The following is a 25,220-nucleotide window of genomic DNA, read 5'->3' as shown; positions in this document are numbered from 1 at the left end:
CTTCACGGATGACCTTACTGAAAGGCGTTACCTTATCGTTCACAGGCACCGCAGCGTGCAATCCGGGCAGCACCGGGGCTGGGACCTCTGCCCCGCTCTGCTGGTTACCCCTCCTATCTCATACCTTTACGTGCTCGGCTCTCTCCCACGACCTCCTCCCTCCCCAAAAGTCACAGAGCTGCCGGACGGGCTCGCCTGCCCCAGCCGAGGGAGCGGGTCAGCGGGTTCGCCTTTGCAAAAAAGAGAGACCACCTTCTCGGGCCGCCGCCTCCGCCGAGTCCTCGGCGGAGAGGAGCCGCGGACAGGCTGGGCGGCGGGGAGGAGGAGATGTCCCTCCCCCGCTCCGCCGGGAGGTGATCTCTCGCCTCGGGTCCCTCCTCTGGATGCTGGGAAGTTCCGAAGCGGGATCGCCAGAAACACGCTCTGCGTCGGGAGCGCCTCTCGCGGGGCTCGCCGCTAACCACGCTCTCTCCGCTCGCAGGCGGCGCCCGGGATGGGGGCCGGGACGATGCGCCCGGCGCGGCGCTGAACCCCGCGGCAGCGAAGCGGAGCCCTCTCCTGCCGGCAGCCCCCGACCTGCGTGCGAGCGGGGCCGCGCCCGCCGCCGCCGCCGCCCATGACCCTGCGCTCCGCCGAGTCCCTGGAGAGCGCGGAGAGCTCCGGGGAGCGCTGGGGGCACCCCGGGGCGGCGGCGCCCGTTGCTGAGGAGTCCCGTGAGGCGGAGCAGCTGGCCGCGGCTATGGAGGAGCTGCGGCGGGCAGGTAAGCCGGGGCCGCCGGGAAGGGGAAAGCGCCCGGGGCGGCGGCGCTGTTCGGGGGGAGGCAGAGGAGAGCGGCGAGGATCCCCACGGGGCTGAGAGGGGGAACCGGGCGGTGATGCGACGCTTAGCCATCGCCGCCCGGCACTGCGGGGTCGCGTTGTCGCGGCGGAGAGGGGCGGCGACGACTCCGACCTTCCGCGGACTGCGGCGGCCGAAGCGAAAGCGCTGGCAGCGCGGCGTCCCGGCGGCAGCCCAGGATCTGCGGCCGGGCGAGGGCCGGGCGCTGCCGCCGGCCGGGGCGGCCGCGGCGTCGCATCCCCTCGGCCCCGCGTACTTGCGCTCCCCTCGCCGGCGTGGCGGCGGCTCGCCCGGCCCCGCAGGACGGGGGGCTTGGCTGCCGGCGGAGGGAAGGGCTTTTTGTCTTCATCGCAGCCGAGCTAGGACCGCAGCCACCTCGCCGAAGTTGTTTTCTTACCCCTCTGCTTTCGATCGCTAGACAAAACCCATTTCAACAGCAGCCTACTCAGAGTTACCCAAAGCGGGCGTTCTGCGGGCTGCCAGCCTGTGCCCTGCGGACGCAGCGCTGGCCCCGGCGGGAGAGCAGCGGGAAGCCGCGGGACGCGTCCCTGCTACTTCAGGGGCGGCCCGCTGGGCCGGCGGCTCCGGTGTCGTCCCCGCAGTACGCTGCGGGAAAGTTTGTGCATGTCTATGCATAGATACGACAATAAAAAGTGAGCTGGAGGGCTCTGTCAAAACGAGACGCATAGTAAAACGAATGATTTTAAATAGCAAATAAAAATTTACTGCGCCTGCAGGACTTTAGCTTTCAAACAACAAAAGAAATGGGTGACTAGAAGTATAACAGCCAGAAAGCAGCTTTTTAAACAAACAGGAATAAACAAATCCCTTCTTTCTCTCATCTTTTAACAGGCTGGTACTGGGGCAACATGACTGTTGCTGAAGCCAAAGAAAGATTACAGGATGCCCCCGAAGGGACCTTTTTGGTTAGGGATAGTTCACATTCAGAGTATCTACTAACTATATCAGTAAAAACATCAGCGGGACCGACCAACCTACGTATAGAATATCAAGATGGCAAGTTTAGACTGGACTCTATCACTTGTGTCAGATCTAGACTTAAACAGTTCAACAGTGTTGTCCATTTGATTGAGTACTATGTTCTTATGTGCAAGGACAGAACTGAAACACCTTCAAATGGAACAGTTCATCTTTACTTGAACAAACCCCTCTATACGTCTGCTCCATCTCTGCAACACCGCTGCAGGATAGCTATAAACAAGAGCACAAATCAGATTTGGGAGCTGCCATTACCAACAAGACTGAAAAAGTACTTGAAAGAATACCAATACCAGGTATAAATATATTTTCTAAATGCCTCTAACACAGAGTAACTTTTGAATGCAATTCTTAAAATCAGGCAAAGAACTGAGTAACCAGTTGTACAACTCGGCATGGAATTCACTATCAAAACAGTGGCAGTTATGGGGGGAAGGTTTTTTTTTTCAGATGCTACAAAGGGAGACTTTATGTAAAATAATCCCAGTGTGCACCCTTGGGGGTTCAACAAGGTGGCATGCTATTCTTGCAAGGAGAGAGAAGCCAGGAATCTGTCCAGATTGTGTTGCTTTGTCAATAAAATGCTGCACTATCAAATGCTTACTGAAGCAGTGGGACCGGCAGAGACTGCGTAAGTGGTCAGAGATGTGTGAGAGTTCACAAGTATCTCAGTTGTCTGATTCCAAGATTAATTTGGTGCTGGTGTTCATATAATCCTAAAAGCTTAACTAGATCACACTGTGATAATCTTGCTAAAGTTATGCAACTAATCAAATCCAGTTAGAAAAGTGATCATGTATTCAGTTTTTATTGAACTATTCTCCTGCTTTTCTGCAAGCAAAGGAGTACTGTAAGTAATCAGTCTACAATATTGTTTTTCAAAGTTCTCTGAAAGCTGACCTTAAGAAGAAATGCAACATCTTTCACAGGAACCCAGTATACTGCTGACAATACCAGATTGGTATCCCAGAATCCTTAACATGTTAACATCTTCACAGTGGTTATGTATCCATGCTATTGCTATTAAGCCTCTTTTGGTTGAGGCTTTCGAACTGTACGCTTCAGACTTGCAGTTCCAATGTCAAAACATGGATATCAGCAGTTACAGCTGTCTTCTACAGTGTAGAATGTTTTCTTTAGCCTGTTTCCCAAAATATGGGGAAATAAGATGTGGATTTTTTGTTTGTTTTTGAGGGGGTTGGTTTTCCTTTTTTTTTTTTTTTTTTTTACTTCCCATTCACTATTGTAGATATCAGATGATTACTCAATAAAATAAATCAAATTGCACAACAATTTCCCAATCTTTGTATGTATGGATTCAGGAAACTGTGCTCTTATATAGCAACTTACATAATTTCCCAGCTAATACTCAGATAAATGCACATGTAACAGTGAGGATGAATACCCCTGCTTTGCCTTTGTGGTGCTGCTCGAAAGTATAGCTGGATTAAATTCAGATTAGCAGTTTAGAGGCTGCTTGCTGAATTCCTGTAGTTAGGTATTAGCATAGGACATAGCTTTTTCTGTTATGGTAGTCTTCCAAACAGGAACATGGGACTAAGATCCTCAGTATCCATTCTTCAGTCTAAATGTAAACTATTTAATAGAATAAATACACAGAATAATAGGAGAGCAGTAAAGAGAGAAACAAAGACATAGACTCATCCTTAGTCAACAAATTAAGAGTTTTAATTTTTTCCCTAGCTTATTTGTTAATTAAAGCAAAGACCTGTGCTTGAACAAGGAGGGTTGTCAAGACTTGCTGTAATCTAGCTTTGCCCAGGCTGAAATAGAAACAACATAAAATAACCTTGTTTTCCTTGTGACTTAACAGCTCTGTTGTACTGTCAAGATGTTCTGTCCCTTCTCATAAACTCTGGGGCACTGACCAGCTTATATGCTGCATCAAAACTCCCAGTGTTACACACTCAGTTTTGTCTCTAACATGCTGGCAGAAAAGAGTAGCAGAGCCATTGAGAAAAAGAAGGCACCAAGAACCAGAGGCAGAGTGGACGGTTCCTTGGTATGACATATTCTTGACATGTTCTTGTTCTTTCTGTGGAAAAGGTGTGTTCCTCCTCCTCCATGGCTTAAATTTTCTGTCCCCATTTTCAATCCAAGCTTTAGTATAGAAATGAGGGGAGTTTTCTTCTGAAAAACAAATCAAAATATTTTGTTATGTAAAATTTTCCCCATGTCCTGCCAAAATATATTTGGAAGTTTTTCACATTACCCACCCTTTGGTTCCCACACCTGAAGAGCGCTTGTATTTTACGTATGTGTCATAATCACACAGTCCTTGTTATCAGTCTTGCTAGGATCTACCACCCTCAGGCTGAGGAGGTATTCCTGCAAGCAGAACCTGTCAAAAAACTGTGTTCCTGTGAACCCTTTTCATTCTGATGATTCTTACATCTTCCGATGTAAGAATCTTTTCTTACAGTTCCTGTCTAGCTCTACCTTGTGGTGAGAGAACTGCTATACAGAATAACCTCCGTCACAGTCACAAACACTCTAATCTGCTGCTGTGTTAACATTCTACTACTGTGCTTTTTCAGCCAGGGTGACATGCTTGGGGTCTCAATGGTAAACACATTGTACTAAGGACCTTTAAAAAAAATCCCTGGGGATTTAAAATCATGAAGACCAGTGCTGGAGCAAGTAGACTGAGCAGATAAAGAGCTTTGAGGTGCAATGAGACTGCTATGTTGCAAATATAAGAAATTATTTATGGCTTGCTGCTGGCAGACTGTGCAAGCAGTCACAGGCCAAGTGTAGCCCACAGCAGAGCCAAGCTCTGAGGAACAACAGGGGGCAGATGCAGGGAAGCTAGCTGTTTTTTTAATAACAGTTCTCCAAAGCACAAGGGCAAATGGCAGGCTGAGGACAAGGAGTGCTGGTAAAGTGAAAGGAGGTGACTCTTGTAACTAATCAACATTAGTTACTGAGATGTGGAATCAAGACACCAAACATTGAGCATAGTTCCTGTGAGGAAAAGTAGGGTCTGTAACTATGGAGTGCTCAAAGCTGTGAACAATATTTTAAACAGACTGGAGGGGGAACTAGTCATCTTTGTATGAAAGCACAGTTCTTGTCCTCATTAGGATGCCAGTCCTCGGGTTGATGCATTGCACTAGTAAAACTAAACCACAGTATAGCTTGCTGAAAGCTCAGCTTCTTTCTAATACAGCACAGAGGAATGACTTGTTCTGGTACAAAAAATCTGATGATAGAACATGATTAGATTTCAGCGGTACAAAGATCTGGCATATAGACTTTGTGACTTCTCAGACATGATCATGTTGTTCAAACACTTAAAAAAATTCTAGTGCCTTTTTTCTTTTCTTTATGGATGTTGTAGCTCGTTTGCAGCACTAGCTTTTAAATTGCTGGCCCTTCAAATTATAAAAATTACTTCTAACTGATATATATCATATTGAATTGCTAGTACAGACTGTTCAGAAAGCCAGTTTCACAGGTTCAATGCCCATGAGTCAACCAAAAATCATGGTAAGGACTTTAATCCTAAGCCTTTTTTTCACTCCATGTGTTGGTTTGGTTCTTCTTTTTTGAGTCTTGGGGTTTCAGATTTTCCAGTTTATACCTGAAATGTCAGTTGCTGAAAACCTCTTCACTTTAATTGAAGGATAACTGAGAATCCTACAATCATAAAAGGCGATGCTTAAAAAAACCAACCAAAACAAACATAATTGCAAGATGAATGATGAAAATGGAATTGGTGATGGTATTTAGTTGAGCACTAGACCAGAACTGTGAACTAGGGCAGCATTTTAGTTGTATGGGTATCTTCCTGCTGGTAGTATTATCACCAGAGACAGAAAATAGCTTGAGTACAAGATGAATGAGTAGAGCGGGAATGTGACCAAGCAGCTGCACCCAGTGCATTAGAAGTAATTTTATTTTAATCTGATCTTGTCAGTATTGCCTTAATTATATTTTATGTAACCACATTCGATAAACAATATATTAATTATTAGCAAGAAGGAAAAATTGTTCACTAGAATATGGGGGGCAGAGGGGTTTTTTTATATATTAAAACAATGAGGAATTTACTCCTTCACTAGAAATGGTGGAGATTTATAACCTGAGACACTTACTAAGTCTCATCACCTTGGGAAAACAGAATTTACATCTGACAGGGAGAACAGGGTTCTGTAGTTGCATGAATTTCTGTACCTTAGCCACTCTCATGTTTTAGAAAAATGTTCCTGCAGGTAAGTTACCTTGTTAAAGACTGTTTAAAAAACTTTGTTTACTTACATGCTCTATTCAAGAGCTTTTTCTTGTATTCCTGATAACAATCCTATTGATTTTTCCTTTGGCTATAACCTTAGGCTCTAGTGGAAAGTAAGTCAAGTGGTATCAGGGCTTTGCTCTCCTTAAGCCAAAACATATAATGGATATGGGAAGAGATATTTTTAGACATGGATATCATGTCTAAGAGTCATTTAAAATAAAGTAAAATAAAAATTCTGCTAACTTTGCAGTCATTAAAATAAATCTTATTTATCATATTTACTGCTAGAGGAAACAATGGCTTGAGGGATTCTAAAAATTTTATTGATAATTCTTGATAATAATAAAAAACTTTGTTAAAAGGAGAATTTTTATTTTAAAAATGAAGAAATTAATGAAACTTTTACTATCTAAACAAAAAAATTTCCAAACAGAATAACTAGAAATTAGTTGAAAGGTCTGAGCTGGTTAGCTCTGTATACACAAAGGAAGTGGGGATGACAAGCTCCTTCGGTATCTCAGCCTAGCTCCTGAAAACCACTTCTCTGTTAGCATTAGATTTAGCAGGTCTCAGTATTTTGCTAAGCCGTTAGCACGATTGAAAATGCCTGGAAACAGCATTCCACTGACACATAACTTCAGTCACCACGGTCTGAGCTCACTTTACAACACATCAATTTGCCACGGTATTGCTAAAATTGGGTTGTTTCTACAATAGGCTGAGTATCACTCAAAGGAACTGGGAGGCAGTGGGTGCTGCCCGGGGCCATGAAGGGTATCAGGTGCTGACCATCACTGTTCCTTATCCCCTCTCTCAGACAGAGGGTAGACTACAAGCTAGGTGAAACACAGCTGCCAGGAACAAGATGAGAAATTATTTGCTTTCTGATGAGGGAATTACTTGTCTGGCTTTCATGTCTGAGAAGGGAAAGGACATGGAAAAGCCAGCAGCTCCTGTGAGAGGTGGCACTTCTCATAAGGAGTATCAAATAACTAACCACCAGGATGAGTACAGTGCTGAAAGGTGTATTAGTAGAGATTAAAGGTCTATGGGAATAACTAGTATCGGTACAGTTTGAATCCACATATAGACAAAGTCTGGCTAGATAACTCAATTTTGAGAAAAAGAAAATTAGCTTATAGCAAACTCAGTCTCTTCTGGTGCCAGGGTTACCAAGCAGGAGAGGGATTAACTGTGTTATTAATCAGGTTATCTACAGGGCTTTAAAGTAGCCAGTGCCTCTGAGAAAGTGGCAAAAATTATGCAAAAATATACCACCATAATTATGCTTAATCTGTTAATTTGTTTAATCTGCTTGATAAATTGTGTATTTTATTCTACTTAGACTCTTTTTAAAAAGGGATTGCACCTGTGTTTCATTTTGTTTTCTTCCAATTGGAAGAATTGGAGCCATTATTTTTCCAGGAACTGACATACCAAAATAATACCACTCCTTTCTATGGTATTAAGGAGGAATATAACGCTGGAGCAAAAGCAATTTATATCAGCAAAAGGAACGAGCTGGCATTTAGTAGGAAAAACTTCAAACAGACAATATCCAGGAAAAGTTTAGTAGTGAGTGCTGCAAAGAACAAAATGCACTAAAAAACCCCAAACAAACAAATTCAATGCTTCTGTCTTGATTTTTCTTTCACTGGAGGGCAGGGTTTATCTAAGTAATCCTTTTGATTCCAGTCAAATTGTTCTGAAATTGATGTTTCATAGATGAGGTTTGCAATTTGGTGTTCTGTTGGTTAACAAATAGTAAGTGCAGAGGTATGTTAGACATTGGGAAAGATTCAAAGCCCGGTGCAAATTCTTCTTTTGAAGTTATTTGGTTGATAACAGGGTTGATAACAGGAGTTTTATGAAAAATAGTTGTAAATCTGGTAGCTGAAAGCCGCAAAAATCCCCTTTCAAAATGCTTTGTTACAATTTAACTGTATCTCTTTAGGTTGCAGCCCTGAAATAGAATCTGTTCAGCTGAGTCGCTGTACCCCCACTCTGCCTCAGGGAGAATGTCCAGATTTGAGAGATTGCTCTGGACACCTATATTAGATATATTTGGTTTTTTCTTACCCAGGGTGCTGTTTGACACATCTGGAGGGCAGAAAAAGTTGTGGATCAACTCTTACCGTTCAAGGGATTTTGAGTTGGTTCATTTTCTGTAGGAAGAGCACTATTAAAGACTGAGCTGCAATTTATCTATCTATAAAGTGGGTGGTGGACTCAACATTCCGTGATTTCCCAGCATGGGGTGAATAGTGGCTTATACTTCAATTAACACTGATAGAAACTTAAGCTGCAATGAGGGCAATATCTTTGACTGGCTGCACTGTTAAAAAGAGAGAAGGAAGGAAGTTAGGAAAGTGAGATCCTTGCCTAACTAGACTGCAGTGGATGTGGCACAGCTCCTTCCTGAAGTGTTTCAGACACGGTTGTCTGTGTGGGAAACTGCTTGTGAGAAGATAACTGTTTTCTGGAAAGTCACGTTTCTTTTAACTTCCCTGACAGAGGATGCAGTGCCTACTGCAGGATGCTTCATTAGCCTGCATGCAGGCAGGTTTCATTTTGAAAGGGAACAAAATAGATCAAGTGAATTTTTAATCTAAGGGTATTTTTTGTTTGAAAACAGGACATATGGGAAAAATATAAGCAGTGGCAAATCTCTTGCCAGGCTACCTGTAAAAACTTTCCATGAATCACCACTAGCTCCTGAAGTTTAACCTTAAAGTAAGAACCTTTCAAAATATAGGTACTGTATATGAGTTTATCCATTCAAATCTTGGGAAAGCAGCAGCAGATTACAAAAAGCAATAGCTATTCTCCCCCTAAATAAAACCAACCTTCCAATCTTTTATCTAAAATGTTAGAAAACCATTTCATATGCTGTAATTTGCAAGTAAAGTAAGTTTGTTTTGTGAAAAGGTTTCAGACTTGAATCTTAAATTTAGATTATTAATTTGCCAATGTTTGATTTTCAGGTTAATTAGTGTATTTTCTTTGTTTGTTCTCACATTAATAAAAGGGTGCTTTACATTTAAAAATAATTTCATAAGTCTGGAATAAAGAGGCTTGCAGTATTTCATCTGTCTCCTCAAGGAATCTTTAAATTAAACTTAACAACAAAGAACTATATTAACTCATATATTTAAGGGACTAAAAATTTTGAGGAATACTGAGTCATGTTCTGCAAGTATTAATTGCAAGTTTTTTATTACAATTCACTGGATTTTTTTTACGAAATGTATACAAAAGTTTTGCATTTGATGCCTGCTTCCTTTTTATAACTATTCCCCATTCAACTTTTTGCTAGGGATTATTTGTATCATAGTAAACAGCACTAAGAATTCATTGTACTGCTAATAAACACTTATTTTTATTATTGCAACAAATTTAAATGTATACATACTACAGAGTCACTTTAAACCCCATGTTTTAAGATGCTTTAAAACTTTCTGTGCTATATTTTACCTTCATGCTGGACACGCTTTTTAATAAAATACTACTTTTAAGGAAGTTCATGATGTGTCACCTACATTTGACACTAACTCCTCTCTTTGATCTGCATTTAATTTAAAGTCTTTATTATTTAAACGAATGGAAGTTAAGAAGTATCAGAATAATTACGCAGCAGCCCAAAGACTGATCCTGTTCAGTGATGTGTTTCAGTCCTGCCCATCATCTTTTTTTAGGAGTGCTAAGGAATCATTTTTCTAGTAGCAAATGCCACCTGAAGAGTCACACCCCTTCCCAACTGACTGCCTAGTGCCCTCAAATCCTGCTGGCACCCAGCACAGCATGCCTAAGCTTTGGTCTACAGTCTGGGCAAACTTTCTATACCAAACCCTTCCCTTTCTTGGCATCAGCCTGGTTTTCAGTGACTGGCACAGGAGACTTGGATGTTGGCATTACGGAGGCCCACAGCTGCAAAGGGGAGTGCAATGGGGAGCAGGGTGAGGAGGAAGAGAAGAGGGAGGAAGGGAAGGGGTTATTGCCTGGGACAGCAGCAGACAGCAATGGTTTGCAAGACCCTCATCTGGTCTTCAGGCCACCTAGTTTGGCTCACCCTGACTTACATTTTAACACTGTTTTTGAGATGCATCACTTACAGTAATGTTTTATGTGCTCTTCTTTCTAAAATTGACAGGCAAGCATATAATATATGTTTCTCTTTCCCCTTCTTAATTTCTGAGGTTTTGTGAGAGATTTAACCAATTAGATGTGTTTTTAATAAACTAATCTAGAGGCTCACTATTTTTTCTTTTGTCCCTAAAGCTGGAATGCTGTCCTACAGACAATTGAAAACAGCATAATCCTAACAGATTAAATCTGCTTGCGCCAGTTTTGAGAACACATTTGGCCTCTTGTTATCAGCACAAAACAAACTAGTCTGTCGAAAACAAAATACATACATGCTTGGACACAGCTTGACTCTAATTAGCATAAAGGATTCTCTCAAAAGCATTTTTAAAAAATCTCATTATACTGGTACAGTTTCCAAAAAGATTTGTGACTTTTAAGTGTGTTTTTAGAAAGTGTATAATGAATGTAAAAATCTGGGATTATGACTTGGAATAACCAACATGTAAAGTGAATAGCGTTGTCAGAAGAGATACTGCTTAGCTTGGTACCCACAGATTTCGACTCGTGACCCTGAATTCAGCAGTCCTTGAAAGTGTGGCCAGATGAGCACTGATGGCTCCTCAATCTGCAGAACCAGACAGAACAAGCTTTTAAGACTAGAAGTCTGAGGATACTGATGTGCAGGACTGACCATGGTCCACTGATCTGCAAAGTCTAGGAAATACTTTTTTAATCTACATGGTTAGCTTTGAGGTCTGAGCAGTCAGTTACTGGGGCATTGAGTTGACACCAAACTGGCTCAAATATATAAAAAATGTATGTATGTATTTGTCCTTAAAATTGGAATAGTTTCACCTACATGCCAGACATACAGGTAGTGCAAACCACCTCTCTGAAGTTTTGTTGAACTTGGAACAGAACTGAACTGGAAGAACTTTAGCAAGGGCTGAACCCAAATGGAACCAAAATAAAGAATTTAAGGGTTTCTCTCCTTGGACTTAAAGTATTAACTCTGTCCATCCTTATCCTGTAACTGTACTATGTAATCAAAACCAGGGCTGCATTGCTAAAGATGAACCCAAAACACCAGTAGCATATTTACAGTTTCCACTAAATAAATTTACAGCACTAGTTATTTACTAGTGGAAGGAAAAGGAAACATCAGATTTTCCCTTAATCAGACTTGGACCTCTGGTGCTGTCTTCTTCCTTCCTAGGCTTATCTGTTTCCTTTCACTGCTTTCCTTCTTTCTATCTCAGTTCAGACTGCAAGCAAATGCGTGACCAAATGCTGGCTGTATAACTGCTATAATTTCCTTGAGTGGAATCTGGAGGTGCTCTATGCATATCCATATGTTTTGCTAACTTTCTAAGACATTCTTGGATAGTATAAAATAAAAAAAACCTAATTGCCTCATCTGGCAAAAAGATATAGTAAATGCAAGTGACGTAACTCCTTGTCCTAATTTTCTATTTTAAAATGCAGCCACATTGTCTGCAATTAAAAACAGCTGTCAGGATTGCAATGATGTGATTCTCTGAAGTCTCCAAGTTTGGTCACTCCAATTCCAGATATAATGCAGTTTCTTAGATCATGACTGGAGGGGGAAAAAAAAAAAAAGCAACGCTGACATTCAGAAGTACAAGGAGCCGGGAAAGGAAGCTTTCAGTAGCTGTGTAGTGCTGTGCCGAGGAACGATCGCACAGACGGTTTGTGGTGTCTCTGCTCCCTGGTGCTGCTCTGTGCTGTTTACAAATGCATTTTCTCACAACTAATACTACAAACTTCATGACAAGAAAATTTAAAACCACCTCAGTTGTACTTTGGCTACAACAGCAGCATACTTCTTGTCTTCGAATTAGCGACGATGACTTACTTGTGTGGTTTCCAGTGTTGTCAAATATGTCAATGCACTGCTCTGAAACAACCCAGAGGAGTATTTAGATTTTTTATGTCTGTGTTCCTAGAAGACTAACATGTGAGCCTGAGACAAAAAATGTTTACCTTGGTTTATCAGATGTATTGTAATAAGATATTATTTATCAATTATCCACAAGCAATTTAACCCTGCATCAAATTTATTACCTGGAAATAATTAGAGATAAAAGTGTTATCAAACCAAAACACTGCTTTAAAATTGCCAAATAAGTAGCATCTCTGCAGAAGCTGGCCACATGACAAATGTATCTATTTTTTTAAACATTTCTTAGAACCAGCACACACACTTTGCCTTTAAGACTGATTTACATTCTGCGTCCACATAAATTCTCAACTGTCAGCCACAGGAAAATCAAATGAAAAGGATTTAAGATTCCTGAGTGTGACTGCATATCTTTATGTAAAATCTTGTAGATAAATACGTTAAGCATAGGCAGTATGTGAGCTCTACCAATAATACTTTTGGTTACATTTTTCCATGGCAAGTATTTCCTGCGTACAGCACCTAGGAAAGGCATGGAAAGGTTTCCATAACAAGACTCCAAACACCCTCAAATATTTAAAATACCCTTAAATCTGTATAATTAGTCTAAACAGAGTGTACAAATGGGATTCACAAGGTGACAACGTTTCTAGCAGCAGCTGCAGCAACCACCTTTCCTGCTTTTCCAGAGGGTAGGTATTAGCATGCTGTGCAGACCAGAGCCAGCTTGCTGTGGTTGCCTGCAGCTTCAAGGTAGTACGTTCCAGCACTGGAAGATCTTTTTTTTTTCTTTCCTTTCATCGCTATTGCGGTCCCGACATGCAAGAAAAAGGGCTGACACCACTCAATCCCGTGTGACACCTGACACCCATGCAAAGATGGAAAAAAGTTATTCCATGATGTGTGATTGAAAGTGACACCGCCTCATTTCTACACCTCTATGAATCACAGTCCTCTCTTTTCTACCGTACTTTGGTTCCAGATATCCATATAAAATGATGCGCATAATACAGTCTTCAGTAACAGAGGAATAAAACAACAAGAATGTGCATAGCACTGTGGTAGACACAGGCCGGCTCTTACTTTAATAAATGGTTTTAATCTATTAAAGTTTCTTCATTTTTAGGCTGTTCAGATGAAAGTAATGAAGATAAATATGTATAGTATTCGATATAATACTGCTCTGTGTTTGATATGACGATACCAGCAGCAGCACGAAGTTCAGCTTAGTGCACACTCACAAATAGGAACCAGTATCCCTAGAGAGTAATGAGACCAGCTCTTCCTAGTGTCATTAAAGCTGCAATTTCGTAATTTCTAATTTACTTTTAGATACAACCCCTCCTCTCACTAAACACCCCCACCACCCAGACTGAGAGCGCAGCAGGTCCTCCGAACTCCGGGAAAGGCGCCTCCTCGGCCGAGACACGTCCCGTCCCCGCCCCGGCTGCGGCACCGAGCAGCAGCGGCGGCACCCCCGGGCCGCCCGCACCGCCGGGCCCCTCGCCGGGCGGGCCGCGGCCGCTGCCGGCGCGGCTGCTGGGGCCCGACTGCCCGCAGCTGACATGGCGGCCGCGGGCCCCTCCCGCGCCGGCGGGCCCGCAGCGGCCGCCCCTCCTCGGCCGGCCCGCAGCAGGGCGGCGGCGGCGGCGGCTTCCGGCGGAGCCCTCTTGCCTTCAACAAAGATGGTGCTCCCCGCGCAGGCTCCGCGGGCGCCGCGGCGCCCTGGGTAGCTTCCCGTTCCCCTCGTGTAAGTACGGGGCGGGGGCGGCGGGCGCTCCTCGCACACTGCTCGCTCGCTCGGCCGGGCGCTGCCGACGGCCCCGCTCGGCGTGGCTCGTCCCGTCCCGTCCCATCCCGCCCCAGGCGCCGCCGAGGGGGAAGCGGGAGAGCGGTGCCCAGGAGCCGTTCGGCGGCACCCCCAGCGCTGCGGAGCCGGGGCAGGGGCCGGGCTTCCGCGGGAGGGCTGGGCCGGGGCGGCGGGGCCGCCTCTGCTGCCGCAGCCCTGCCCGGAGGGAGGCCGGGAGGGGAGGAAGGTCGGGGGTTGGAGCTGCCTGCGGGGGCTCGGGCCGGGGTGCGGGCAGCTGGCTCCTGGCTGTAACAGGAGCAGCAGTTGCCAGACCTCGGCAGGGAAGACGTTAAAAGCAAAACTTGCTTTTTTTTTGGCGGGGGAGGGTGGTGGTAGGATTTTTAACCCGTAGGCTTGCTGTGAATAGCCAGAATCACTCATGGCTTAGGCAGGTGAGTGCAGTTGGTGTTCCGGAAAAGGGTGAAATGTTTCTAACAAAAAAATAAGTGAATGTGCCTTTTTTAGCGTCAGAAGGGGTCTTATCAAAAGTTTTATCCCCGTTCATGGACAGTTCCTCTGTCAGATCCAGAAAAATGCGAACCTGCTTGTGTTGGTGTGGTGATGAGTCAAGGACTGTGCTCATTCAGCAGGATGTGGGCTGTTTCTTAAAATTTGGCTTTATAATAGAAATGATCCATTTTCAGAAGTATCTGGGGGATGTTTGAGCCATGTCATCTTTTGGGTAAATGGACATCTCATATTTTTCATTTTCTGCAAAATTACTAAACGAAATCCAATTCAGAGCTTACTTTGGATCCCTAGATATAGACTGTGATTAAAATGAATTTAAGTTTGTTCTATGTTACACTAAACTCTGCCCCAACACTGTTGCACACCAAAATCCTGATATATTTCCATATCTAGATGCTCAGTTTCTAACTCAGATATTTCCTTCTCACAGTAAACACACACAAAGAAATACTTAATCTTTTAAAAGACCTTAGAAATCAGTATGCCCCATCCTGGAAGTTTACCAGGTCAGTGCCAGGACTTTAAACCCCCAGTCGTGTGCATTCTGCAATCAGCAAGCCAAAGGCCTTTTTCAGCAGAAATTTCCCCTTCAGATTCCTAGCTTGATAGGCATTTTCCATTGCCCAAAGGTGCAAACTGAGATGGTTTGTAAGAGCTTTATTTTTGAAAAGTGTTGGCTGCTTTGGTTGTGAAGAAGAGGAACTCATCAAGTGCTGTACAGTGACTGGAGAACTCAATGTTCCTCATCCAGCATGTGAGGAGGCTCCTGAACGGGGACTCTCGGGGCCCATTCAGAATGTGAAACACAAAAATTTTGTAGTATCTGAAACAGTTTTCTGCCTGGGTTGAGATGACACCCTCAGAGGTGCTGCTGGATGCCTATATTGAACTCTGCAAGTGCTTAATGAGCTCAGGGGTGTTCTCCTAGAAGGAAGAAGTGGTAGGATTTCCTGCCTGAATTTTGCTTTAGTTCAGAGATTGCTTCGTGCAGTGTAAAGGTACTATGCATTGGAGACCAGAATCTTCAGCTTCACCTCTCCAAAATTAGCATCCTAACATCAAGTGGGAAAATCCAGTTCTCCTTCTTGCCTGCTCTTTTTCCATCTCTTTGCTTGCACTACTGTCTCAGTCCATGATGGAGCTTGACGTTTGAACTATGCGTAGCAAACTAGCATTTCTTAGGGCTGTGGGCTGGCATAGCAGTTGTTTGATTCCCACGTGATCCCTAGACAGAAGGTAAGCACCTTGAAATTCACTTCAGTAGATGAGAAGTGCTCTGGATAACCCAGGAAAGATGGAGTCCTCCAGGAAGCTGCTTCCCAGCCGCGCTTTTGGCACTTGATGGAAACGTTTTTGGAAAGTAGCTTTGTCAGAGGATGTCACAGGGTTTTCCAGTCTCTCTCTCATGGCACTGTGCTCTTGCATTCTGTCCCAGGTGCCATTTACATGCCGATATGTTCTGTTGGTCACCTGTCCTAGATTTTAACAACCAGCCCAATGAAACAATCTTTGATGGGGCCCTGGGAGTCAGGCACCTGTGATGATAAAAAGACTCCATCAGCTTTCATGCAAAAGCTTTGAAAATTCCTCAAGCTGAATGAAGTAGAGTTTCTGCAAGGTCTAGCAGTTCAAACAGCAGTGTCTAGTTTAATTATGAGAAACCCTCTTGGTAATCACACTTAACACCTGCTGCCGTTTTTGACTTCATTACTTAGTAATGAGGAAGTATTTAATTGTGTTGTTCTGTCATTTTCCTTTTCCAGTGCCATTAATGGGCCCAGGGATATATTTGTCATTAAGGACTAGACTAGACTAGACACTTTGTTTGGTTCATAGCTCTGGCATGGACTGCTGACTTGATCTTGGGTGAGCTGCTTGGTCTCTCTGGACCTTGACTAGTCTTTTGCAGAGTGGCTATAAAATGCATCTTTTTCAGCTTTTGTCTAGTCAGAGTGTTAGTCAAGTGAGTTGGAAGCTGGCAGAGGGCATCTGACCACTTCCTGTGAACACATTAGAAGAGAGGAAGAAGAGCTACTTAAGGAGCAGTTTTGGCAGAACAAATGCCTATATATAGAAGGTGTATAAATTTGAGATGGAAACTCAAGTTTCTTCTCATCAGACCAGTAGAGTTCCAGAGCAGTCTTCCAGGATGATTCAAGGGTGAGAACGACCTGGTCGTAAGGTATGTTTCTACTGCTCCTAAACTTCAAGTGCATCGCATAGGTCAAAGCTACCTGCTGATTCTGTCCCTGCTGCTGCCTGGCTGTGATGCATCTACCAGTCCTGCTGCTGCTTTTGTAATTGTATCAGTGGTCAGGTGTGACGTCTCTTTAATTTTGGGGGGTTAGTGTCTCTTAAGGATTGGCAAATGCTCTAGCTGCCTTTAGTATGGACCTTAACCAGTTAATAAGCAGGATTACTTGGCACGGGTTTCACTGCAGCAAAGGACTGGTCTTTGCAATGCCAAATGTTCTATTCCTGTCTAGTATTTCCCAGAAATTGCATCATTTCACCTTGTGAGACAGTGAAATCTGAGTGGCAAGAAGATGATGGGGATCATTAGTAGTTTTGCCAGGTTGATGATTCTGAGTTTGGAGTTTTTTTCTAAAGGTTGGCAGGTGTCAAACATCACTTTTGGATGTTCAAATATCACTTCTGGATGTTAAAGGTTGAAGTATTTTAATCTTCACTCATTTCCTTACTCCTTTTCACACACTCTAGGTTGCCAGATGGATGCCAGAGACAAGCAGCTTTTACGCTCCCTGCGCCTGGAGCTCTGCACAGAGGTGCTGGTAGATGGACTTGTTATTCAGTATCTCTACCAAGAAGGGATTCTCACAGACAGTCATGTTCAAGAAATAAAAGCCCAAACCACTAGTCAGAGGAAAACCATGATGCTCCTTGATATTCTCCCCACCAGAGGACCCAGAGCTTTTGATGTGTTCTTGGATTCCTTACAGGAGTTCCCATGGGTTAAAGACAAGCTGATACTGAAGCGTAAGGAAATGACAATACAAGATCCTTCAGGTAAGGCCAGGATTGCTGTTGCTGGTATTTCGAAGCTTGTTCTCAAGCCATAATTTTAAACAGAAATTTCAAGTTATGCGTTGTGTAAACTCATGATACCAAGAAAAGGGAGCAGCCTGAATTTCCTGGAAGCCACTCAAACACCAGGAAATATTTCAAAGTTTGGGACAAGAGCAGGGCTGAGTTTCAGGAGACAAGGAGACAGTAGGAGGGGCTACCTTGGGAGAGGCTGGGATATAGGAGGACCCATAATCCATTGCCTCAAAGGGAACGGACTATAAAAAGTAGTTTTGACTGGCTGCAGAACAGTGTCTTTGCCATCCATATCCAGTTATTGTTTAGTTTATGTGTGTTTGTTTCCTGAATCATTTATATTTACAGAGTTTTTATTTGTTTACTTTTATTATGCTTTTAACGTAATTTTGACTTAATATGCTAATTTAGATTAATTTAGTTTATTATATGCACTGGAGTGCAAATATCTAGGATCATTACTTGCAAAATTACTAGCCCCTGCTTATTTTCAAAACAAACGTGGGAGCTAACTGATTATTTAGTATAATCTCTGGCTTTTTGGTATTTAAATGTACTTCTAAAACTAGTTTTCTAGACTTGATGTTTGTTCAGAAGTGATTTCTTTACCAATCTATGCATGCAATAGCTGAGCTGTTTGGAAGTCAAGACAACTGCTTAAAATGCACATTTCTTGTCCCAGAGTGTGGCAGCGTGCACTGGCTGGTAACCTCATGTTACCAGCGAGGTAGTGAAATAGTCCTCACTTGGGAACATCTTTTCCAAGCAGTCTGATTAATCTTTCTCCAAGCCCTCGCCCTCTGGTGTACCCCCATTTGAGTTTGGTCATCCATATTTTGATGCACATGACATGTCATTTTTCCAGTGTCAGTGTGCTTTGCGTGAGACTGAAAGCCTGTGAAGAAGGGTGGCTAAGACCCATTGACCATCATGTGCACCTGCGTCTCAGTTAGCTGCATGTTCAAGAACATTTTGTCAAGATCTGCTGGACAAATCTGAGATTATCTTACCTTAGTAATGGCATATCCAGACAGCTGGTCTTTCTATTGGTCTCTGTGTATGTTGCTGTGTGCGTGTTTGGAAATGAGTAAATAATTTTCAAAATTTGGGAATAAATGTCCTATGCTTCCTGCAAGTTCTCAGCATAATGCGAACCAGGGCACTGAGTGTGCTGGAAAAGGCCTTGCTCACTTGAAACAAATACTGTCATGCTGATGCTCTTTATTTGCCTTACAAATCGGCCTCTTTGTTTGATAATTGCTGCTTAAGCTGGTGAATAACCTTACAGTTCCAGAAACACACAGCCATTAAATACAGTCGGGATCATGTAGTTTGTTACTGAAAAAATTGTTACCAGTTTTTGTTTTGATTGTTTTGTGGGTTGCTTGTTCCCGCTTTTGATCACTTGTGACTAATGTGCTGGATTTCTGCATATCAGGTTCTCTGGTTTTGAGTGGGCTGACTGCACTTGATAGTCCTATTGCCAAATTTTGCGTGTAAATTAGAAAAGGCTTCCAGATTAGATCAAAGGTTAATGTTATTTTTATGGTGGCAATACAGAGTATAAGAACAGGATAAGAGGCAGAAAGCCAAGTTTGTTTTAATATTTAGGCATGTTCTTTAGAAACCAAAGAAAGAGAGCACCATCTGTGCCCTCATAAATGCTGAGTGTGGCCTGGAATGAATTGGAAACTATGGTGGCATCATCAGCGCTGATTACATGCAAGAAAATGTGGTTTGGGATAAAAAGCTTCGCTTTGCATTCTAACAACAGACTTCGAAGCTTTTGTCTTGGCAGAATACATGAACATATGCTTAGCCTTAAGCATGGAAAAAGCCATGTCCTCTAATAAAACTATAAGCATATTTAAAATTAAATGTGTTCCCTAGTGCCATGCTAGATAACTTCTGCCTTATTGGAAACTATTATTATAACTGATTATTTGTCAATGGTAATCTGTTTTAAAGAAGCCAGTTGTGGTAAAAAAAGCTTGCCACATACACACCATCCTTCTTTTAGACCTTAAAACTTTTAAAATGGAAGTATGTCCCCAGATTTTTAAAACTTTTTTTTCTTTGAATCGTATATACTATGGAAATGGAACACTTTCTGTTCACTTGCTTATGCTCAATTAAAATTCTGTTAGCTCAAGGAAAATATCCTCAGTTTTACAGACCCTTTTGCAGAACTAAGGAGTGGTAGCAAGTTGATCCTTGAAGAAAGGTTTTATTTTAGTCTTTTGCTTCTCAGTGATTACATGTAGGATTTTTCGAGTCAGTAACTAAATAGACTATTAGATTATGTCTATCTGAACCTGGAAACTGGCATGTACACAGTGATTTTTTGTGTAGGCCTCTGAATTATTTTGCATTTTGTTCAAAGAGTTCAGGCTTTCTATGCTTCCTTCAGCTGAGAAGTATAGTTTGTTAAAAAAGAAATCACAACTATAATTATTTAGAAACTTCAATTTTTTTTCTTTTCCTAGTAAAAAACAAGCCCAAACCAACAAATCAAACAAACAGCAATTTCAGAAGGTCAGAAATAAAAATATTTTTGTTGATGTTGTATAAATATGATCTGGTGGACCAAGCGGCTACAAAATGGAAGCCAAAGTCTGAGATCTAGGCAAGACACTGCCACTGACTCATTGTGAGTCTTTGAGCAAATTCTTTCAAGGCAATGGATTTTTTGATTCCCAAGTTGTGTAGCTCAGTGTAACGTTCATGGAACAGCATGGAGTGGAACTGTAAATTGGCCTGGGATTCAACCCAGACTATGCTGTTTGGCTGCTTGCAAATAAATGAACTTTAAAATCTCTGATGTCCTGAGTCTTATTGCTGAATGTCAGTTGACTTAAAAATAATAGTTCTGTATACTGTTATCTGATGTAGTTCCGATGAACACAGAAGACCTTAATCCTGCAGAGCATGAGGAATAGTTTTTCCTTGAGAATCAGGAGGGTGATATGCAGGCAGGTAGGGCCACTTGCATCTGTGTAACTGAAGCAAAGAGACCGAAGATTTCTTCCCCTTGCTTGTTTACTTTATGCAAGGACAGCCTTTTGCCTAGGGTCCCCTTTCTCCTCTCTCCTATGGATCTGTCAGATGGCCACAGCTTTGAGGAAACCTTTTTATAAGCTAGGGAAAGTGTAGTTGTAAAACCCCAAAATCTCAAGAAGGAAGTCTAAAGTCATGTGCTTTTGGAGGTATTTATGGCTTTAATTGATTTAAAGGTGATAGGGTATCTATCTTGCTTGTATAACAACCTGTGATAAACCAGTTCACCCTGTGCAGAGTGGCATTGCAAGACTTAATCATTGTAAACATCAAACACAGCATGAGTTTCTGGTTTTGAAGATCAAAACTACTGCCGTAGTAAGAGTTAACAAAAGTAATGTGTGTCTGTTTCACTGGGAAAAGACTATTCTGGTTTTTCTGCCCTAGTTTGGATAACTTTATGCCTTTGTCAGGAACATAAATCTTCAGTATAGTCTTATAATTCCTACAAAAAACTACAGCTGTTGGCAACAGAATTCCCTTCTTTCTAGGAACAGCACACAGCAACAGTTACCCAGTATTTTTTGCACTGAATAAAAAAAATACAAGTTTTGATGGTGTTTGTTTATCAGATTGTTTTTCTAATCTCACTCCCCTTGGGAATTTCTCAGCCTAAGTATTATATTTCTCTCCATAATACATGTGCTGTAAAATAATTTGCTTCTAAAAGTGTTAATACTGCACCTCTTTGTAGTATAGATGATTTCTTCATTCCCCAGGAAATTGCAGCATACTGAGAACAAAAAAGTGAGATACGGTGTTTGCCAAAGGAATCCTGGAGCAGCTGTTGCTATCTGGCAAATGGTAGTGAATTTAGGGCAACAGAATTGCCATGGGAAAGCTGTACTCTCACAACTAGGCAGGGAATAGTTTCTAATGCATAATTTTGTTGTGGTACCTAGCCAACATTAGTGTCCTGCTAGACTTGGGTGAGGTTTTTTCATTTACACAGATTTTAGTGTGGTTGAGGTTTTTCCCTGGATGTGTGGGGAGTGTGTGTTGTTGTATAGCTATATAAAGCTTCATGTTGTGTAACACTTTGGATGAAGCATGCAAATACAAAACAAAGCAAAACATGTACTTATGCCGAGAAAGCCAGATATCCTTCCATCCCCTCCCAGCTTTCCCAAAGTCCTTTTTCCACAGCTGGGTTGTGGATTTCTAAGAATTTGGATTCAAATGCGAAAGCATTTGTATATGGGGAATTTTAGTATCTCTTCTTACCTTTTGTTGGCTGCTTCCTGCCCTCTTTCTATCCTGCTTTTTCTCCCATTTAATGCAGTGAGGAAACAGCCTGATCTCTTGCCTTTTCCATTTGGATATCAGATAGGAAAGCAGGTGAGGAATCCCTTTTCTCTCTCTAAAATGGTGGACAGAAGATGGTAGGTTTTTTTCTTTCTTCTCTTTCCCTTCCCTCTCTTGTATAGTCCAGTGGCAGAAGGGGGAGTTTCCTCCCATGTATGTCTGAAGGAAGGGATGGGCTTAGCAGCGTTGGCCTCGCTGGGTTGACCTGGAGATGAAGAAATGCACTTGTGCCACATCCTAATGCCCGGAGGCTACAGGAAATGTTCTCTGGTTATCTGGAGCAGTTCAAAGGCATCCTCGTAGGAGAATTTCCCAATCTCTTTTCCACATTCCCATCTCCCCTGAAAATCGGGTGTTACATTTATGGCTTTGGCTGTGTTCCTGGCTTCAGCGAGACCTGTGAAGTCTGGCATTAAAGGTATGTGCACACACTCAATATTAACAGTATGCATCACAACATGGACAAGTAATTGACTTCTCTGGTTCTGTGTGTGTATTTTTAGTTTAATGTGTGTATAGATTTTCTCTCTTTTTTTATTTTTTTTCAGTTTAAGGAGTATCTGCTTGCTTTCTCTTTTTGCCACATGACTAAGTACCTGGCTTTGTGCTGCTTACATCTTAGTTTTTCACTTTGAGAAGCCTGAATCTTAGGCATCAGTGTTAGGAAATGCAGTGTTTCCAGCCTCAAACAGTTTCTTTCAGGTAAGTTAATGGAAAGATAAACCCATACTTGGTGTTGTCCTCAGGAACACAAGTATGTGAGGCTAGTAATAATAATATAGATTTAATAAAACGTATAGACCTGGAAACAGGAAAGGAGGAGTGAGTTCTGGCAAGAGAGGTGTTTAGACCAGCTGTGCCCAATCAACTACTCTTAACTAGTGCCACTAAGAGGAAGCAATGGGTAACTGGTATTGAAGACTCCCTGGTGTAGGAAGTAGAGACATCCATGTGCTGACCAGACCTGATGCCTTACAAAGTTTGCTGCTTCCCCAAGGACTGGATCACAGAGGTTGCCAAGACCTGGCCAATCATCAGACTTTGCTACTCTCCCATATGGTTGTAACAATACTTCAGCAGATTAAGGATGACTATGGAGCTCGGTGATCCCATATGAAGGGATTGAGCCCAAGCAGTGTTCTCCACAAATCCATGGAGCTGGATGGGATGTATCTGAGAGAGCTGAGGGAGCCAGACTATGTATTTGAGAGGCTGTTTTCTGTCATGTTTGGTAGGCTGTGGTAAGCCAAATGCACAAAATGCAGTAAAGTAACTGGGAACAGCCAGCTTGGGTATACCACAGGTAAATCAAGCTTAACCAACTTGATTCTTGCCTTCTATAATAAAACAGCTGCCTCTGTGAATGACAGCAGCAGATTTCATTTAATTGACTTCAGCAAGGCTTTCAGCACAGTCTCATAGTGTTCTTGTGGCTAGTTGGGAAGGTATGGAGTGAATGGGTGACCTTCACAGCGGTTGAAAGAAAGGTTGGACCACCAGTCTAAGAGGATCGTGGCTTCAGCTTCGATGTCCATCTAACTGGTGGCTAATTAGGAATTATGTTCCTCAGGGCTGACAGCGGGGCCAATTCTTTGTCAGAGATCTGGGTGATGGGAGGGACTTTATCTTCAGGAAGTTTGTAGGTAAATTAACTTTGTTTGCTCACTTGTCAGTTAGTGTTCCATGACTTTCTGAATGGTGCCTGAAGCTGGAACACAGGATGACTCCAAACCCTGCAGATAATTTGACACAGGAGAGTGGGACTGTGTCTCAGAAGGACGCCAGCAAGCTGGATGAATGGACCAGCAAGAACCTCATGACATTCAGGAGAAGGAAGTGTAAAGTCCTGCACCTGGGATACAAAATCCCCACAAAATCACACAAGATGGGCACTGACTGGCCAGTTGCAAATCTGGAGAAAAGAAGGTGGTTGTCTTGATAGACAACAAGTATGATGATGAAGACTAACCACACACAAGACTCCTTCAGTAAGAGCAAAGCAAGCGGGCTGAGGGAAGTGATTATTTCCCTATACTTGGTACTAGAAGGCTGTGTTTAAAATACTCTATGCCACCAGTACAAGGGAAAGATTGACAAACTAGAGTCCTGTGAAGCACCACTAAAGTGGTTAGTTTAATGTAAACTACAGGGAAAGGCTGAAACAACTGAGTTTGTTCTTGGAGGATAGAAGGCCAAGTAAACTCAGAAAAGGTGGAGTCAGACACTCCCTATGGGTGTGTTGCAAAAGGAAAAGAAGTGGCAGCCACAAGTTGTCATGATGGAAAGTGTGATTGAATATAATTTTAAAAAATCACATGGCAGTTTAAGCACTGGCCACAAGAGTTTGCAGACTAAGTAGGGTTGTCCAAAGAGGATTTGGAATCTCCATCCTCAGAGACACTTAACACTCAATAGTATAAGGGCTTGAGCAACCTGATCAGACTTTTAAACTGGCCTTACTTTGAGCAGGAGGTTGGACTAGATGACCACCAAAAGTCCCTCCCAACCTAATTTTTCCTGTGATTCTGTAAGTTTGGCATCAAACTCTCTGAACTCAGTATGTGGGATTTTATTCCAAATACAACTGATGCTGACACAGGATACTTTGGATGTGTATTTGTGATGATTTAAAGTTCCGATTAGGAATGTGTTTTTTAAGTGAATGGAAGTGTTTGCATTAGATTCCTTTCAGGTGAATCTAAACTGGAAAATGGTCTCTGGGTCTTCACAGAGTCCATAGGACCAGACTAGAACCAGTCAGAAGTTAAACCTTCCAGCTCTGTGTAGTCTAAAGACCAGATACTCAGCATGGTCGGAATCAATCTATAACTCCTCTCCTATTGCTCTTTACTGCTTGCTAATACAGATGTAGCCTTCTCTGGCCAGAGAATGAGGTGGTTTTGTCCATTAATGGACCCTGCCATCTCGGAATCCTTTCTTCCCAGAAAGGATGTATTCATACATCCATATATATGTAAATGAGCATCATATCAGGGATGCTGCTGCATGCAAATAAATGCTTTTTTCCCCCTCTGATTATTTAAATATCTCTATTTCCCAGAGCTTATAGTACTGTTTCTCATCTTGGACTATGTCCATTCCAAATGGCTTACAGAGTTCAAGACCTGTAGTCTTCCGTTAGACAAAATGCCTTTATTCTGTCAATTTTTCTTCTCAACTTGCATCACAATATGATAAAATTGTGCTTGTGTTTTATATTTCCAAAAACATGCATAGATGCAATCCTCTATGATCCTTGAGATCTTTTGTTAGTTGTTGCTTACTTCCCATGATGCCTTTTCATAGTCTTAAAATCAAGGGTCAAACATGGGTAGAAGGAAAAAAGGGATTTTACTTTTGTATTTATTTTAAGGAT

General features: G+C 42.5%; 2 protein-coding genes across 4 annotated transcripts in view; both read left to right on the top strand.

Moving 5' to 3' along the window:
* The first annotated feature begins 593 nt into the window (after positions 1-593).
* SOCS2 (suppressor of cytokine signaling 2) lies at positions 594-9,614 on the top strand. The gene is made up of 2 exons (XM_032105579.1): positions 594-761; positions 1,691-9,614. The coding sequence occupies exons 1-2, from the start codon at positions 617-619 to the stop codon at positions 2,137-2,139; spliced, it is 594 nt and encodes a 197-aa protein (XP_031961470.1). The 5' UTR covers positions 594-616; the 3' UTR covers positions 2,140-9,614.
* A 4,099-nt stretch (positions 9,615-13,713) lies between these two features.
* The window catches only part of CRADD (CASP2 and RIPK1 domain containing adaptor with death domain), a 77,009-nt gene continuing 65,502 nt past the window's right edge, over positions 13,714-25,220 (top strand). Inside the window, exons 1-2 of one of the 3 annotated variants that reach the window (XM_032106954.1) lie at positions 13,714-13,852; positions 17,144-17,449. In XM_032106954.1, the coding sequence (XP_031962845.1) occupies positions 17,152-17,449 (298 nt within the window). In that variant the 5' untranslated portion in view covers positions 13,714-13,852; positions 17,144-17,151. Of the gene's footprint in view, positions 13,853-14,181; positions 14,344-14,410; positions 16,605-17,143; positions 17,450-25,220 lie in introns of those variants that run through there. The other 2 variants (XM_032106952.1, XM_032106953.1) reach the window with 2 other exon arrangements.

The sequence above is a fragment of the Corvus moneduloides genome, chromosome 4 (assembly GCF_009650955.1).
Source record: "Corvus moneduloides isolate bCorMon1 chromosome 4, bCorMon1.pri, whole genome shotgun sequence".
Classification (NCBI taxonomy): Eukaryota; Metazoa; Chordata; class Aves; order Passeriformes; family Corvidae; genus Corvus; species Corvus moneduloides.
The sequence above is the reverse complement of the archived record's forward strand: the minus strand, read 5'-3'. Positions and strand labels throughout refer to the sequence as shown.

What these genes read in the sequence shown, in the direction of transcription:
- SOCS2 (XM_032105579.1), top strand. Translation starts at nt 617, where the DNA reads ATGACCCTGCGCTCCGCCGAGTCCCTGGAGAGCGCGGAGAGCTCCGGG. An exon ending in GGAGGAGCTGCGGCGGGCAG is followed by an intron (nt 762 to 1,690) that starts GTAAGCCGGGGC and finishes ATCTTTTAACAG; the next exon opens with GCTGGTACTGGGGCAACATG.